Genomic DNA, 17,951 nt, shown 5'->3' on the forward strand with positions numbered 1-17,951 from the left:
AACGCTTTCATTAGGGTGACGTGGAGGGGCTGTTTAAACCTTCCCCAGATCGCACAATTAAATTCCATTCCCCTCACTTCAGTAGTCGTTTAACCCTGGTCATTGAGAGACAGCCTAAATGAAAAGATTTACAACTATATTTGCAAGATGCTCAAACTCTGGCACATCTCCAGTGGAGGGAATTTTATAGTTGTGGGCAGACACAGAGAATCCTTCTCTGCACATCTTTCTCACATTGTCATTTTGCACAGATGGTATCCTTGGGTTTTTGGTTGATGCTAGACGCATTGGGAAATAAACATTTTGAAGTGTGCACATGAGGTTTTTTACCATTTTGGATCTAACACTCTCCCTCACCCACACCCCACATGAAATGAGTCCATGCTCTAGTGCAAAAGTATGGTGTTTTGCCAGTGCCTTGTGTACTGTGTCCCTTCCACCCGTGGTCCCAAAGGGGGAGACCCTTGACATCCCTAACACCCTGGGCCACTTCATGCATTAAAACAAGCAACTCAAGACTGAAAATGTGCTCTGTAATTGTGCATATGTTAAACTAATGAAAAGAGATGGGTTGTTTTTTTAAAGACCCACTGTTGCGAGAGCATTCTAAGTTGATTTATTGAAGCATGCAAATGTCTTTTTCTTGTATGTTTAAAAAGTGTATTACACAAAATAGATAGCTGTACATTTATTAGGAATCTCTTCACTTCTGCTATCTAAAAGCTTCCCATTGCCCTCCTGCTGCTGAAATCAAGAGGCTGCCCCATGTGTGCTTCATGTATATGCTTAGAAACCAAAGAAAAAAATGCAAATTTTTATTACTTTTTAAGTAGGACTGGAGTGGTCTAAGGCCCTGGCTCACAAATTTATGTAAATGTATAGCATTTACGGTACTTACGTAATAGAATTCATATTCCACTAAACTGCAAAAACCTAAGCAATTTACATAAAATGCACATTAGAATTATCAATAAAAAGTCAGAAGTGAAGAACAGGTAGACTTAAAAATTCAAAATGTAAATAAAACAAGCAGTTAAAAATATGCATTATTTAAAAAAAACTATGTATTAAAGTGTATGTCAGGGTTACATATCTGGGCTTGCCTGAACAAAAACAGTTTTTAGCAGGCACCAAAAACAGAACAGCAAGTTGTGCAGTTAACAGTTTGCTCGCTGCAAGTGCCTTAATATTAAATGTTCTAGGCGTTGAGAAGGTTGGGCATAGTGGAAATTGATGGCAGCTGGAGATGCATGATGGGCTTGCCATGTCACCTTTAAAACTGTAAAAGAACCATCACGGGGGGAATGTGGCAGGGGCTTGGGTCAAGGTTGTGGTGCATGAGAAGGAATCCTCACAGGTGGCAGTATAGAGAACCTACTAGCAGTTGGAATGGGGACAATTTTTGCCAGACAAATATTGTTGGGTTAAAGGAGTAATACACACCACAGCCCTGATCTACAAGGGGCAACACAGGCACTTTAAAGCTTTTGAAAAAGACATTAGGTCATCACTAGACTTCAAATGTTTTTTCCAGCTGGCCCTGAAAGAATTGTGCAGAAGAACATTTGGCAGTAGTGGGATGGGAAATGTTTTGTGCTGTTTGATACCTAATAAATAGCAAGGTTGCCTGTTTGGAGGGAGCGTTCCTCTCCTTTTCGTCAGCAGAAGTCCTTTTAAGCTCAAAAGGACAGCTCCAGCTGTTAGCCACTTAGCGAGGAGGATACAGGCAACATACACCAACAATAATAATATCATTACATCCTTAAGTGGCAAAAAAGCATTCACTCCAAACGTTTCCTGACCAGATACACAGATATTCACGGTCTTTCAAAAGATTAAGTCATATGCCTTATGAAATGCATAATGGTGCCTCTTCGCCGCAGAAGCTGTTTAAAATGCAGGCTCACTGTGCTAAGCACTGTGGTGTAAACACTTAGTGAGGCCCAGAAATGCATTAAATGTGTGGGCACATAATAGCCTGCAAACAAATATTAATGGGAGCCCCCCCCCTCCAGTAGCAACAAGAAAATCCTCAAACAACGCACTTGTTAGCAAATGGAACCTACCACCTAAGCTGACGGGAGAGGAAGCCATTGCTGAATTCCAGTTCCCCTGCCAGTTGGAAGTCTCTGGAGGGACACAGGATTCCTGATTTAAGCAATCTGCAAACAGAAACCTACCATCTTTCAGTCCATAACTTGTAAACTGGCTAAATAATAGAGACACTCTAGATCAGCTAAAAGGTCAATGCTTAATGATGCAGGCAGACCCAAGTGAAAGGCCTTTGCTGGGTTTTGGGGCCTCTGTCATTAAATGCATCAAGTCTTCACTAGAATCTTGTCTCCCACTCAGATGTTGCATTAGCACACTTTGTTTTCCATAGCCATTTCTTCCACCTGAAGTATCATAGCGTTTAATGCATTGATTAAGGAGTCCAGACAGTCCCTCTGGAAAATGGAAATGTGGCCATTGTTTTCTCCAGAACTGCAGCGAAGACGAGCATTACTAAAGCAGAGCACGCCACCATTCATATTGACTTATGTCGAAAATGCACACCTGATATCTTTATCATGAGACATACTCAGAGTTCATTATCTCATGCTTAGCCCCTCAGGCCAAAATTCTGCTTTGCGTTTCTCTTTCTAATTTTGGTACCTCGCAGATGATTTGTTTTGTGGGAATGGAAGCAAGCTAACTTGATGGGACATGGAGATAAAGAAGTTGACTGCTCCTGCTTGCATGCGAACTGGTAATTACAATGATTCATTCATAACAATATGTCTAGACCAAAAGGTTGCAGAGATCTGTATCATAGCGTTATGGGGACCAGATGGATCTGTACATACGGTATTAAAAACAACCCCCTCCCCTTCACTGCACAGAGGTTCTGGCTCTGTGGCATTGATTTCCAAGAACTGGATTCTGCTGCTTGACTGATTCACTTCCCAAGCTAAGGGTTTAACAGCACCACTGGCTTGTTCTTGTGTTGATGGTGGTGACAGCATAACAGTGCATGGGAGAAAGACAGGAGGAGACCACGGAAGGAAAATGGACAAGTTCTCAGGTTGTAAACCTATGTCTGGGCTGTATTCGTTCTAGGCTTATTTGAATGATTGTCCATATAAAAACATTCCACATGTCTTAGGGAGAAGGATTCTAGCATAGTCTTCCAGCTGAATGGAAGATGTAAAAACCTCATTCTCTCGTTTATTCAATGAAAAGAGAACATTGGTGGAATTTTAGCACTGATAAAAGTTTTTTAAAAAATAAGTTTATAATAAGTTTACAAAAGGGTGGAATTAAATTCACACAGAACATCCATTGGGGAATTATAGCTATGTTCATATCACTTACTCATTATTATTTTCACAAAAAGTAAAATAATAATAATAATAATAATAATAATAATAATAATAATAATAATAATTTATTATTTATACCCCGCCCATCTGGCCGGGTTCCCCCAGCCACTCTGGGCGGCTTCCAAAAAATTAAATATTGTGATTCACAACGATATAAAAAGAATCCTCATTGTTCTCAAACGAACATTGTCATGAAAGATAGTAGCCCCTCCAAGTGTCCCTATTTTCCAGGGACAGTCCCAGATTTAGAGAAGCTGTCCCGGTTTCTGATCTGATCTCAGAATGTCCCGCTTTTCCTTAGAACATCCCTTTTTCTTTCGAGAAATGTTGGAGAGTGTGAGATGAGTGATCTGAACACTTGTATTGCTTCCTAGCTGGCTTTATCATTTGATTCTGAGCAGCTTTAAAGCCTTCATAAAGTTTACTAAACAGGAAGTGCGTACTTTTGCAACTGTTATGCAGTCATAGACTCATACGTCATATGTTTAATGTTACTAAGAAACTCGGCCTAGATAGTAAAACCTGCCTGTTTAAAAAAAAAAGTGGCAAAAGGTCAAACCAGAAGCAGAGAAAATGGGTTCACTGGTAACAGAATCTGCTGCCATACTACTTTGGGGTGTAATGAATCGAGCTGACCCTCTCCCTTACAAAGAGATACATTTTCAATATTTCATTCTATATACACACAATAAATACACACGTTTAAGAGTCCCTCGTTCTGGAGATGGGAGATGCTACGTTTAAGGATAGTCCTCACGATGGCGTCAGAGAAAGACAAAAACATAATTCTTAATCGAAATCCTCACCTGTACCTGAGATTTGATGTCATTGCGCATTGTAACATACTATTTTGGAATGTTATCTGTTTCTTATGATAAAGGGTTTTTTGAGGGTTTTTTCCTCCAAGGTTGCATTAAAGCAATACATTTTAGGGAGAAAATATTGGATTTTTGGAAAGAATGACCTCATTCCTTACATCACCCTCAGATTAAGCTGAAAGCACCGCTTGGGCTTGATAGACGGGTCAATCAAACACTTTTATGCAGAGTGTCTTTCAAGATGTTGGCAATTACAATAGGAAAAGTGTGGAACAGCAAGCCAGATTCTCGGTACTCGACTTGCCTCAACCCTTTGGCCTGTTCCTAGTATTGTGTGTGTGCACACGCGCGCGCACACAGAGTGTTATGAAACATGCACACGCAGACATCAAAGGATGGCTTTATAGCAGAATGACTCATTTGTTTCATTTGTTCTATCCTGAAGTTTAATGAATCCAATTAATCATGCATATTTTAGTAGGCACTTCATTACCAAGTGGCTTTCTAGGGCCACAAAGAAGATAGCTGTGCCTAATTCATAGGGGCTCAGGCTGCAGAGCCAGAGGAAATCTTTGTGACCTTTTGTACGGGATAACTGGTCAGAGACTTCCCTATATATATCATAAAGAAACAATCCAGCTAAATTTAAGCACATTTAACTCCCACTGAGTGTAGGAGTGCAGCTCGAGGTTTTGAGAGGCATTGGAGAAAACATCCTCAGAATTAGGCGGGGTGGGGATACCATGTACAAATTTGCTTGTGCTATGTCTCGTCGTCTTTGGTGTTCCATGACTAGTGGTGGTGGTGATGTTGCTATTGGTGGTCTTTGATGGCATACATTTAAGGTACATTTCCCCACACACTGGGAAGTGTAGTTTGTTAAGGGTGCTGGAAGTTGCAGCTCTATGAGGAATAAACTACAGTTCCCAGGAGTCTTTGGGAATGCTTTAAATGCATGGAGTGCGTCATACCTGCCAAGTAGCCCTGCCGCCATTTTGGAACTGGGCAGAGCATGCTCAGAAGCGACTTTCGATGCTGCTCTGCCCAGTTCCAAAATGGCCGCCAGAGCAGCATCGAAGGTCGCTTCTGAGCATGCTCCGCCCAGTTCCAAAATGGCCGCCGCACCAGAAATCGCTTCTGTGCATGTCCAGAGACTCCAGACATGCGCAGAAGGAGCCGGTAAGTAAACCGGGGGGAAACAAAAAAATCCGTTTTTCCAGCTGGGAACGGCTGGAAAAACGGGGTTTTCCCGGGGAATACGGGAGATTTGGCAGCTATGGAGTGCGTACAGCCATAGGTGCTTGCAATTTCCCATCCTTACCACTTGCTGGTGCTAGGATACAGAATTCCTGGAAGAGGGATAGGTATTGGGGTGGGGGGAGAGAAATTGCCCATAGAGAGGGAACTAGCTCTATATTATCCTAGCACAAAGTCATTACTCTTAGGAGCAGCCCATCTAAACTGCGGTGCTAGGTTTGGAACAGGCTGAACATGGAGCAATCTGCCTAGCTATTACCGTATTTTCCCGTGTATAGGACTAGGCTTTTCAAAAAAAGTCAAAAATTAGGCGCTGTCTTATACACAGATACACCCCCCCCCATTTTCTTAAACCTGAGTCCCCCAAAATAGGGGGTGTCTTATACATGGGGGCGTTTTATAGGTGAAAAAAATACGGTATATGCAGCCCTATTTTTGTGATTGCAAAAAATAGGCTTAAATATACATTCACCTGCAATGGGTCTATGGCAGTGTGGATGTATCATTGATTGGTGTGTATTAGATCTCCTGTGTTTGCATTCTTTCTCATTCTCCATTATCTTTATTTATTTTTTATTATTTTTATCATATCCATCAGTTGCATTTTTGCATTAAGGTGTCTCACAGCAACTTGCGCAATAAAAACAAAGATGTTAAAACCCGATATAAAAATAGCAACAAGCAAAAACTAAAATACTCATCCAGAAACATATTCTCTAACAATCTCTTAGGAATCTTCCTTACTGACCGTTTCATTGTGGTTTTTTTACTTTTTTGGGGGGTGGAACCCAACTTTTATAGAAGCAGGTCATTATAAACCCAACAGGATATAAATAAAAATTGGGATTACAGTATTCCCGCCCCTCCAGTGTAGGCTTCTTATCAGCATTAGTCTTTATCACTTGCTTCATTCCTGTTGAACCTTGCCTCGGTTCTTCCTGTTCTGGCACAAACACCGCCGCTGTAAACAAGATATTTTCATATCTTCCAAGACTGTCTGCCCTGGAGCTGTGTTATGAGTTGGTCCCTGTTTACTAGCGTGAGATAAGGAGGGTCAAGTGATATATTTTACTGGATTATTTTTTATGAGATCTTGTATATTTGACGGCAATGTCATTTACAATGTGACGAAGAAACCAGCTGAACATAGTACTAGAATTGAAGACGATTTTTCAGCCTACGGTTATGAGTCACTGTGCAGGAAGTGCTACACACAGGTTCCAATGCGAAAAGTCCCTCCCTCGGGGGTAGTGACAATGAAACAGAAGCTATGGATGCCTCTGCGATTGCAATTGTCCTTTGCTGCTAGTGTTGCACACCCACAGATGGACACATAGGCTGCAGTCCTATAAATACCTGGGGATTAAACCCAACAGCCCGCCCTCAGAGGCTGATGGAGCTAATGGATTTCCAGACAGCCCCGGAGGATTTCCCAACTGCTGTGACTGGCGCTTCTGTCGAAGCCCTGGCTGACCTCCAGGACATCTGAATGTCTTGGGCTGATCGTCCCTGGGTGCCCTCTTCTGCAGGGATGCCAACTTGAATAAAATGGGGGGGGGGGACAGGTAAGTCCCGCCCTGCATAATCAACCACATGACACCATTTGAATGGGAATGGCCATCAACTTTGTGGGGGCCCAGCCACCTCAAATATTTTATTGTTGGGGCCAATGCCCCCATGGCCTTTGTGGGGCCTGCTTGACTGCCCGTTATAGTCCAGCACTTAGGACAAGGAAACAAGCCGGGAGACGGCTTGAACACGAGTGGAGGAAAACCCTGGTCAAATGCAATAGGACACTGGTGAGGGCTCATCATCAAGCCTACCTAGTGGCAGTGAAGGCAGAAAAGAAGACATACTCATTGTGCCATCCAACAGAGGTTTTCCGGGTAATTGTGGGGTTTTTACAATCTGGCCCAAGGGAGGTGGCAGAGCCAATGGTAGCTCACTGTGACTTTTTTTTGCAAACCATTTTTGAGGATAAAATTGCTTGCATCCACTGGGATCTTGACTCCGCTATTGTGGAAGATGAATCTCAAGGGATATCCAGAGTCCTGTCTAGTCCTGTTGTGCTGGATGAGTCTCAGTTAATAAACCTGAGGATATGGACAAGGTCAGGGTGACCACTTGTGCTTTCGACCCTTTCCCCTCTTGGCCTATAAAAGCCAGCAGGGAGGGGACAGCTGGATGGGCCACAGAGGTGATTCAGCACATTTCAGGGATACTGTCTAGGCCAGGCATCCCCAAACTGTGGCCCTCCAGATGTTTTGGCCTACAACTCCCATGATCTCTAGCTAACAGGACCAGTGGTCGGGGAAGATGGGAATTGTAGTCCAAAACATCTGGAGGGCCGAAGTTTGGGGATGCCTGGTCTAGGCCTAAGGATGCATCTTCAGACATAATATGACATTTGCCAGGCCAAACCACCCTTCTCGTTCCTCCCAACATTCTCATTCCTCCCAACAGAGTCACAGCTTATAGCAATCATCCAGTAAAATGTTTCCTAGTAGCATAAGACTGCATTGTAATATGCACTGTAAATTTGATACCATTTTTCCAATGTACTTTTAACCAACCGAGGACACTTAATCATTCCAGGCTTGTATCAGCAATGTAGTGCTCCTGAATATTCGACTTTGATGAGGAAGGTAATTATTTACTGAGTTTTGTGAGATCGTATGTGCGTGGTTTGTGTGTTTTACGTGCTCTGAGGAATTAGGCTGGAATACCCTGGACCTGTAGGACACGGGTGGCGCAGTGGGTTAAACCACAGAGCCTGGGGCTTGCCGAGCAGAAGGTCGGCGGTTCGAATCCCCGTGACGGGGTGAGCTCCCGTTGCTCGGTCCCTGCTCCTGCCAACCTAGCAGTTCGAAAGCACGTCAAAGTGCAAGTAGATAAATAGGTACCGCTACAGCAGGAAGGTATAGGGACCCAGGTGGCGCTGTGGTTAAACCACTGAGCCTAGGGCTTGCTGACCAGAAGGTCGGCGGTTCGAATCCCTGTGACGGGGTGAGCTCCCGTTGCTTGGTCCCAGCTCCTGCCAACCTAGCAGTTCGAAAGCACGTCAAAATGCAAGTAGATAAATAGGAACCGCTACAGCGGGAAGGTAAACGGCGTTTCCATGTGCTGCTCTGGTTCGCCAGAAGCGGCTTTGTCATGCTGGCCACGTGACCTGGAAGCTATACGCCGGCTCCCTCGGCCAATAATGCGAGATGAGCGCGCAACCCCAGAGTCGGTCACGACTGGACCTAATGGTCAGGGGTCCCTTTACCCTTTACCTTTACAGCAGGAAGGTAAACGGCGTTTCCGTGTGCTGCTCTGGTATGCCAGAAGTGGCTTTGTCATGCTGGCCACATGACCTGGAAGCTGCACGCCGGCTCCCTCGGCCAATAACGTGAGATGAGTACCGCAACCCCAGAGTCGGTCATGACTGGACCTAATGATCAGGTGTACCTGTACCTTTACCCTGGACCTGTATAGGAAAGCCAGTCCAAATACTTCAGTGGGAATAAACTACATTATATCCAGACACTCTGCCTTGACAGACTTGGATGTGGCTTCAAATGAACAGTCTGAGTTACAATTAGATAAGCTATGTGCGACTGCATGGTAGCAGTTATGTTATGAAATTGAAAACTAACCGCAGCTATATTAAACTGGAACCAAGGAAACATCATTTAGACCTGTGCAGAATCATAGTATTGTAAGGTTGGAAAGGGACCCAAAGGGTCTCCTTGCAGTGCAGGACCACAGCTAAATAATCCCTGGCAGAAGTCCATCCAACCTCTATTTGAAAACCTCCAATGGAGGGGTTGTCCAACACCTTACAAAATGGTCAGGCAGCACTTACTGTCAGAAAGTTCTTCCTAATGTTTAGGTGGACAGCCTTGGGGAACTATTCAGAGATCAAAATGTTTGCGTAACACACTCTGCAGCTTGCACATGCTCAATCTTCATGGGATGGCTGTTCTACTAACCAGTGACAGTCTCGGGCATGACACAGACAGAACTTCCACATTAAATGCAATGTTATTTGGTGCAGTCAGTTCACACATTCAGTGGCCCATCCATCAAGCTTATTGCCGTCAAGTGGCATATGTGGGAACCAGGCCTTCATCCCTACCTGCCATCAAGTTAGTGGGAGTACACTGCACTACTGCCTTGGGATCTGTGCTGGCCTCTTGTTCCCTTTCAAATGCAATTCAAAGTGCTACTTTTGACCTAAAAGTCTTAAAACAGCTTGAGCCCTCCACATCACAGGGGGAAATCTTTTCTGGTGAACTCTCAGCTTAACTAGTGACGACCTCTTGCTAATGCCTTCCATCCACAGATCGTGAACCATGAAAGCACAAAAAAGGCAAGTATCTTCTGTGCTTTGGAAAATCAGTTTCTCTACTTTTGCACAAAAGTCCAAGCCTCAGCAGCTTCCCAAAGTGATGGGAAAACTTTCCAAGCAGACACCTGGCAGGTAGATGGTTAACTGGAGTATTTTTTTAATGAATAGAAAAGTTGCTGTCCACCTTGAACCTAGAAGAATAAATCTAATCAAGCAATTAATTAAATGCAGTAAGGGGATAGTTGCGTATTTTTCCTCTGTAGGCTTAAGGTCAATATCATTTTATAGCATATCATGTTTATATCCCACCATTCCTCCAAGGAGCTCAAGGTGGTATACCTTGTTCTTCCCCTCTCCATTTTACCCCATAACAACCCTGCGAGGTAGGTTCAGCTGAAAGACAGTGACTAATCCAACATCACTCAGCAATCTTCATGGCCAAGTAGGGATTTGAACCTTCGACTCCCAGGTCCTTGTCCAACATTCTAACCACCACACATTTTTATATCGCATTTTGTTCTGATGTGCCCGCTAGAATTCTTCTTCGCCTCCTCACTTTCATCTAAAAGGACCTTCTTTCATCTAAAAGCGCCTGGCGTGCTATGGTCCATGGGGTCACGAAGAGTCGGACACGACTAAACAACAACAACAGCCCGCTAGAATTCTTCTTCGCCTCCTCACTTTCATCTAAAAGGGCCAGAGAAGAAAGAACATCGGAATATTACAATACCACACACACAATTCTGTTTGTTGGAGGAGGGGGAATCATTACCTCACTGGATGAAAACAGGTGTACATTTACGACAACAACTTCCTACAGCACATAGGTAACCTTCTTAGCTAGCACTGAGACTCTGGGGTTGTATCCAATGTCAATTCTACTCAGAGTAGCCCCATTGAAATTAATGAGCATGCCCTACTTAGGTCCATTAGTTTTAGTGGGTCAACTCTTGAGTGTTGGATACAAGCATTGGTCAAATTTCCACTTCTGATTTGAAAACTGGAGTGTTAGGGAAGTGATACAGCTCTTCTCCCACTTGCTGTGTTATTGAGGACCATCTTGTCAACTGCTTAAAGGCACACTATGGTAAGTTAGTAACTTGATAAATTTATTTATCATTGTCCAGGAATGTGTTGGCAACTTTGGACACACACACACACACACACTGCTCTTGTTCTAGATGAGAGGTAGGCAGACTGAGCTCTAGTGGCAGATCTCTGGGTTATCTGCTGTTGGCTGGCAAGGATTTCTGACTCCCAAATGTTTAACAAAACAATTCCAGCTTTTCCCACCCAGTGTGGTGCAATTGTCAGTGGAGGACCTGGGAGACCAAGGTTCAAATCTCCACTTAGCCATGAAGCTCACGTGGCGACCTTGGCCCACTCACTGCCTCAGCCTAACCTACCTCACAGGGTGGTTGTAGAGAATTAAATGAGGAGCGGCAGAGCCTCCTTGGAGAAGAAAAGGAAGGTTATCAATGCAACAAATAAATAAAAAACAGGCTGCTACAGTGAAGAAGGGTAGCAAGGAGTGGAATTTTGTGGGAAAGAACTGTGGTGCTGCAAATGAATTCCTACACTCAGTGTGGGCTCAGAGACACCTTGGTCTTTTCACTCTGTTTTGTCTTCTACACCTGGTTCTGCTTTGCAGATCTTGTGGAGAGGGGGCGGGGGCAGGGAGTGAATCCTAAAATCTACTCGCCCGTATTGTAATCGCATAACACACATATATGTTCCTTGTCAGATTAAAAAAAACAAAAACCCTCAGGTGTATGGTCCTAAATAGACCATAATTAATTGTGCAACATCAAAGCTCCCTGCTTTCCTAAGAAATGCATCTTGCCCCTTCCATGCCCTAAATAATAATAATAATAATAATAATAATAATAATAATAAGGTATAATATTTATACCCAGCCAGACGGGCAGGAAATTATTTATTATTATTATTATTATTATTATTATTATTATTATTATTATTATTATTATTATTCCCTGCCCATCTGGCTGGGTATAAATACACACACACACACACACACAACCACCAGAAGTTGGGACTTCTACCAGTTAAATGTACTGTATACATTTCTAGGACTTGCCCCCCCCCCCCGAAAATGAAGCAACTGGTTTCAGGGTAACTGCCACAAAAAGAAGTTGGGGGGGGGGAGATAATGAGGTCCAGCCTGACCACCCATTAATCGATTAGCTACAGCCAGCAGCGTGGCACAGGAGGTCTTGCAGCCTCCTGCAACGTGTTCCTTTTTACGGGGGGGGGAGAGGGGGGGAGAGAGAGAGAGAGAGAGAGAGAGAGAGAGAGAGAGAGAGAGAGAGAGAGAGGGAGAGAGAAAGGGAAGAAATCAAAGGATAATTTTGTGTTTTTTTGCAATTAAACCAAACAGCCGTGCTCCCTTGCCAAGGGGAGAACCGACGGCATATACAGAGTTCAGGAGGAATAGGAGGGAGAGTCCAAGAGACTCCAAGAATGCCTGTCCCTCCTCCCTCCCCTCGTCTGCCAAGTGCAATAACAATGCAGTCATCAGGAGAGAGAGAGAGAGATTAGGGGAGGGGGTGCGCGGGGAGCTGCTCCTCCGCCCCCTCCCTCGAAAGCGGGCGGGTTCAAAGGCGGCTGGCTGGCTGGCTGGCTAGTCCCAAGCCCCGCGCCCCGCTCCGGGGGCTCCGAGGGCCAACGCCAGACACGGCGGCGGCGGCGGCGTGCCACCGTCGGAGCTGCTACTACGGCTTGCCGAGGCTGCCTTGCCCTCATTGAGCCGGCGGCCTCGGCTGCTGCTGCTGCTGCGTTAGTGGGAGAGCGAGAGCGAGCGAGATTGTGCCGCTGCGACAGGGGAAGACGATGCAAGGAGCTGGAGGGAGCGCACTGAGCATGCGCCGCCCGGACCCACTGGCTCCAGCGCCTCCGCCAAGGTACCCTGCTGGAAAAGGAAGAAATAAAAGCGAGGCATGAAAATACCAGCAAATAGAAAGGAGATCTGGTGAGGGAGAGGGGGGGTGGGGAGGTCTGGGGCTCTCTCTCTCTCTCTCTCCCACCTACCTACACACACACACCAGCACCAACAGGTATTGCGGGGGGAGGGGGGCTTTGTGTGTTTGTGTGTGTATTTGTGTGTGTGTGCGCGTGCATCTATGCATCTCCCTGCTGGGTAGGGCTGGATGGGATGTGGGGAGAAGGGAATGTGCGGTTGGCGGCTGGAAGGAGGCTGGCTCCGTGAGTGTGTATGTGTTTATTTGTTTCTGTGGTGGTGTTGTCTTAAAATTTTTATCACAGGGCTGCATAACGGAAGCGTACTAGGGCAGACAACGATGCCTGCACGGCGGGGCTGGCTCGGAGATCTGGCGCCTCTGGGCAAGTCTGAGCATCTGGGCTGGGGAAGAAAGAAGTCAGGCATCCAAGCAAACAGCCCTCTTGCCTGCCTCGCGTATGTATGTGCATGTATTGGGGTGTGGGAGAAGCTGGTTTCATGGTTGTGTGTGTGTGTAAGTGTGTGTTGCCTGCGTGTGTAACAATGCACTCATGATCCGATCAAGGCTCTTGTTTACGCAGCAAGCAAGCAAGCAGGGAGGCAGGCAGGTAGTTCCTAAAAGCTGAGAATGGTGGAATCTATTGTGAAGATGCTCTCTCTGTATGTAGAGCTCAGAAGAGACAGCATAGGAGGAATCCTCCATGGGGATAGGCAAGGAAGGCTGCCTGGCTCCGCCGTGGAGTGGCTGCTAGAGCCCTGCAAGCAGCAGAGTGGGTCTTTGTTAATTACATTTTGACAGGCGGCATTAGGATAAATCCTGGAATTCTGACTAGCCAGATGCAGATCCTCGCATTCCGTGCTGGTCAAAAATACAATCCGAATCAAACCAGAGCAAGCGGACATTCTTCCTGGGGTGCGTTTCATATTTAGCTATGTAAATACATAGCTGGGTGGTGACACACACCCCACTGCAATGAAGGGGGGGAGAATATATATATGCCCATATGGCAATTCTTTAGCTTAGGTATTTATTTAAAAGTCTAGTGGGGGAGGGGGCTCTGGTTCATTGCAAAATCAGGATTCCTGTTGTCTCCTTTCAGTGTGCATGAACTAGCAGGGTGTGATTAATATGCTTTGGCGAGTTGGTTAAAAACATACATTCTGCAGGGTTTCTTTTGGATGTTTTCCATATCAACACAGCATTTGCCTCTGAAACACACACAATATCAACAGAAAAGGTGGGCATTTATGGGCAACCATTCTTCCTTGCCATTTTTTTAAAAAAAGCTGCCAGTACCAGAATGATGATGTAGGAATTGGGTTGCCTCTGAAGCTTCAGAGACAGGAACTGTACAATTCCATACTCTGCCAAAAAAAAAATTGATTGTAAACAAGAAGGAATAAACTGAAGCAATGCATAGTAAGTGTGCAGTTCTCACTGAATTTCCCTCAAACAAATAATAGTACTCCAACTTGCAACTTCCTTTGGCTCTCCATAAATTAACATATTCGTTAGCACCTCCTGACACCATTTGTATGTTAACTTAAGGACTGATAGCTTGATTATTTTTTTCCAGATATTTTGATGGCATGATAAATCAGGAAGCGGAAAAGAGGATGTACTATGTGACTAGACAGACACCAGATCAGATCTGCTTTTGGAATATATTTTCAGTAAGATGTATGGATCTATTTTTTCCTTATACATCTATCTAGATCATGAGACTTGACTGAGGCAATATTCAAATCATTCGTCCATCTATGGCGAACTACAGCCATGCAGCTGACAACATTTTACAAAATCTCTCCCCTCTAACAGCGTTTTTGAAATTGACTTCACTGGGTTTCATCATAGGAGTCAGTGTGGTGGGGAACCTTCTGATCTCCATCTTGCTAGTCAAAGACAAGACCTTGCACAGAGCTCCGTATTACTTCCTGTTGGATCTTTGCTGCTCAGACATCCTCAGATCTGCAATTTGCTTCCCATTTGTTTTCACTTCCGTGAAAAATGGCTCATCTTGGACGTACGGGACTCTCACTTGCAAAGTGATTGCCTTCTTGGGGGTCCTGTCTTGTTTCCACACGGCTTTCATGCTGTTCTGCATAAGCGTCACCAGATACTTAGCTATTGCCCACCACCGCTTTTATACAAAAAGGCTGACCTTCTGGACTTGTTTGGCTGTTATTTGTATGGTGTGGACCCTCTCCGTCGCTATGGCTTTCCCTCCGGTGTTGGATGTGGGCACCTATTCATTCATTAGGGAGGAAGACCAGTGTACCTTTCAGCATCGCTCCTTCAGAGCCAATGATTCTCTGGGATTTATGCTGCTCCTCGCCCTTATCCTTCTAGCCACACAGCTTGTCTACCTCAAGCTGATCTTTTTCGTTCACGATCGCAGGAAAATGAAGCCAGTTCAGTTTGTTGCAGCGGTGAGCCAGAACTGGACGTTTCATGGTCCAGGAGCCAGTGGTCAAGCAGCTGCAAATTGGCTGGCTGGATTCGGAAGGGGTCCCACGCCACCAACCTTGCTGGGGATCAGGCAAAATGCCAACACCACAGGGAGGAGGAGGCTGCTCGTCTTGGACGAGTTCAAAATGGAAAAACGAATCAGCAGAATGTTCTATATCATGACATTCCTCTTCCTAACCTTGTGGGGCCCGTATTTGGTCGCCTGTTACTGGAGAGTTTTTGCGAGAGGGCCTGTGGTTCCAGGTGGATTTCTAACGGCTGCTGTTTGGATGAGTTTTGCCCAAGCTGGAATCAATCCTTTTGTCTGCATTTTCTCCAACAGGGAGCTGAGGCGCTGTTTCAGCACAACCCTTCTTTACTGCAGAAAATCCAGGTTACCAAGGGAACCTTACTGTGTTATATGAGGGAGCATCTGTAAAATCTTTAGCCTTGTGAAAACACTACCCTTCTCTGCTAAGCAATTGTGGCCTGTTGCCATGTCTGGAGAAGAAAAGGAAAAAAGGGGGGGGAGGGGGAAATCAAACAGGGGCTGTCAGCGGTTGTAAGGATTTGGGCAACGACGTCCTGCAATCTTTGCAATAGCTCATCTCTAATCCTATTTCGAAACCTAAACTTGTTTCTGCTGGCCACTCGTGAAGGTTTGTAAATTAAGAGTAAAGGACTGAGCCACTGCCCTGAAATGCTTTGATGTGGTGGAAAACCTAGATCGTGATTCAGAAAGTAGCAGGTGCTAAATATATCAGCGCTCAGTGCTGTATATATCACTACATAAAAGTAAGACCATCACAAAAAAGATTAAAATTGGACATCTGAATCAGTTAAGTTTGACATGAGGTTAATGTGTTGATGAAACTATTTAAGACACTGGATGACCTTTAGATCATTTCATACAATTATTGTTTTTCAAATACAAAAATCTGGGGACTGTGTTAAGTCCTGTAACCAATGGGAGATGTGCCATTTAGTATTGGATTATCACCCCACATTTGCCTTGTGAGTTCTGGGGAGCATTACAAAGCAGTTTTGTGTTTTTGGGTTGTTGCTGGGGAGGTTTCCCCCTTGTTTTTTCAACTTGGGTTTTATTTTTCTCTAAATACATTCTTCGTCTTTCACCCACCCACCTGCTGCCATTCGCCCCCACCCCCCACGAAACGAAATACTGGTTTGTTTGTTTGTTTGTTTCCAGGCTGAAGTATTAACTGGCATATAATTGTGTTCTATGTCTCGTTTTATTTTTGTTTTGTTTTTTGTTTTTTAAAAAATCACAATTTGCTATAATTTTTATTGGATGCATTTTATATTTTCGAAAGCTAGATATCAGTCTGTTAGGCAACATCAATGAGATTATCCAATCATGACAAAGGAGTAATCATTACGCAGAATAAACCACATGTTGCCTTAAAGGGTTATCTAGTATCTTCCATTTTGTTTAGCATTTTAGAAATAAGCAAAGAAAGTGAATCGGTTAACTCCAATCTGCCATTTGGGAGTGCATGAAAGATCACTTAAAATCCCTTCTTTCCCTTTTTATTCTCATGATTACCCAAATCAGTATGCTCATCACTAGGATTATATTCCCCCGCCCTAAGGTATGTTGCCCATTCTAGTTTGTTCTGAGAAACACAGGCAGACAATGTATGTTTATATTTTTAAGACAACTGTCAAGGGGAGACCACAGCCTTAGTAAGATATATTGCACAATTTGTGAAGCATCTATTCTACTGAAGGCACAGTCTTGTTTATACTTTCTGCACATTTTGGTGTATTGGTTGTTTCAAATTATTTCAATTTTAACTTGTGAAAGCATATAATATGATTTCTAGTATTTTAGAAAATACATTAGAGTCTGTGAGTCTTTCCTTCTTTTAGATACAGATGTGTGGATTTCAATATAAAGTTGCATTTGCCAAAATTTACCTGTGTAGCCTGTTAATTTTCTTGGAATAAAATTTTACATTTTTCCAGTTATACAACAAACCTTTTATTATGATTATTATTACTAATATTTTGTTTAGTGAGCATGACTTTTTGAGAATGTAGCCATTATGGATTATTATCCTTTGAAGTCACTGTATTCCCAAACTGTAAAATGCATGAATGATGGGGACCACAGGATTGATAAATGATATTCTCGACAATAGCACTGTTGTGTAGTTTATCATAATTACCCTGATACCTATTTGTCAGTTCTGCTGAGAGGTGCTGTTAATTTGGGGATCATGATATTTGAGATCATGGCCCAGGGCTCTACATTTCACTATAGCTCTAGAGCAATCCATCCCAAAATACACAAGAGTAGAATCCAGTTTGTGTTGCTCTATAGGCAGAAAGTGTTTGTGAGTCGAGAGAGGCTATTTTCAAGTTTCTTCTTCCCATTTACAGTCCTTTGCACGCACACACCCAAACAAACATATATATTCCACAAGGTTGAGAGACCTTTTGGAGTAGATTTCATGGTTCTGCAGGAAAGAGGAGGAATACCTGCCTCCCTGTTTCCCGGTTGATGTAGTGGCACCAGCCGGGTTTCACTGACAGCTAAACTGCTGTAAGCATATATAGATATTCTTATTAACAACAGAAGTAGTATTGTTCCTGTATACTAATAGATTTTTTTAAAAAATGGGTTGAAGAATTTTGGGAGGGGAGATGGCATCTTGATTCCGCTGGTGTTCACGGCAAGCTTCTTAATTTAACCCTCATGTACTTCATGCTAATGTTGATGGGTTCAAAGATT

The 17,951-nt window shown here is 44.0% G+C and overlaps 1 protein-coding gene across 4 annotated transcripts; it reads left to right on the forward strand.

The window, feature by feature from the left end:
* The first annotated feature begins 12,320 nt into the window (after nucleotides 1–12,320).
* Nucleotides 12,321–17,194, forward strand: GPR85 (G protein-coupled receptor 85). 4 transcript variants are annotated; one of them, XM_035127971.3, is made up of 2 exons: nucleotides 12,321–12,759; nucleotides 14,325–17,194. In XM_035127971.3, exon 2 carries the CDS (start codon nucleotides 14,509–14,511, stop codon nucleotides 15,619–15,621), a length of 1,113 nt encoding a protein of 370 aa, XP_034983862.1. In that variant the 5' UTR covers nucleotides 12,321–12,759; nucleotides 14,325–14,508; the 3' UTR covers nucleotides 15,622–17,194. The 4 variants fall into 4 exon arrangements, with proteins under 4 accessions (XP_034983862.1, XP_034983863.1, XP_034983866.1 ...); XM_035127972.3 differs by having other exon boundaries at nucleotides 12,323–12,691; XM_035127975.3 differs by having other exon boundaries at nucleotides 12,362–12,844.
* The last annotated feature ends 757 nt before the right edge of the window (nucleotides 17,195–17,951 follow it).

The sequence above is a fragment of the Zootoca vivipara genome, chromosome 9, assembly GCF_965207765.1.
Source record: "Zootoca vivipara chromosome 9, rZooViv2.hap1.1, whole genome shotgun sequence".
Taxonomy (NCBI): Eukaryota; Metazoa; Chordata; class Lepidosauria; order Squamata; family Lacertidae; genus Zootoca; species Zootoca vivipara.

Coding starts and splice junctions, on each gene's coding strand:
- GPR85 (XM_035127971.3), top strand. CDS start 14,509: ATGGCGAACTACAGCCATGCAGCTGACAACATTTTACAAAATCTCTCC.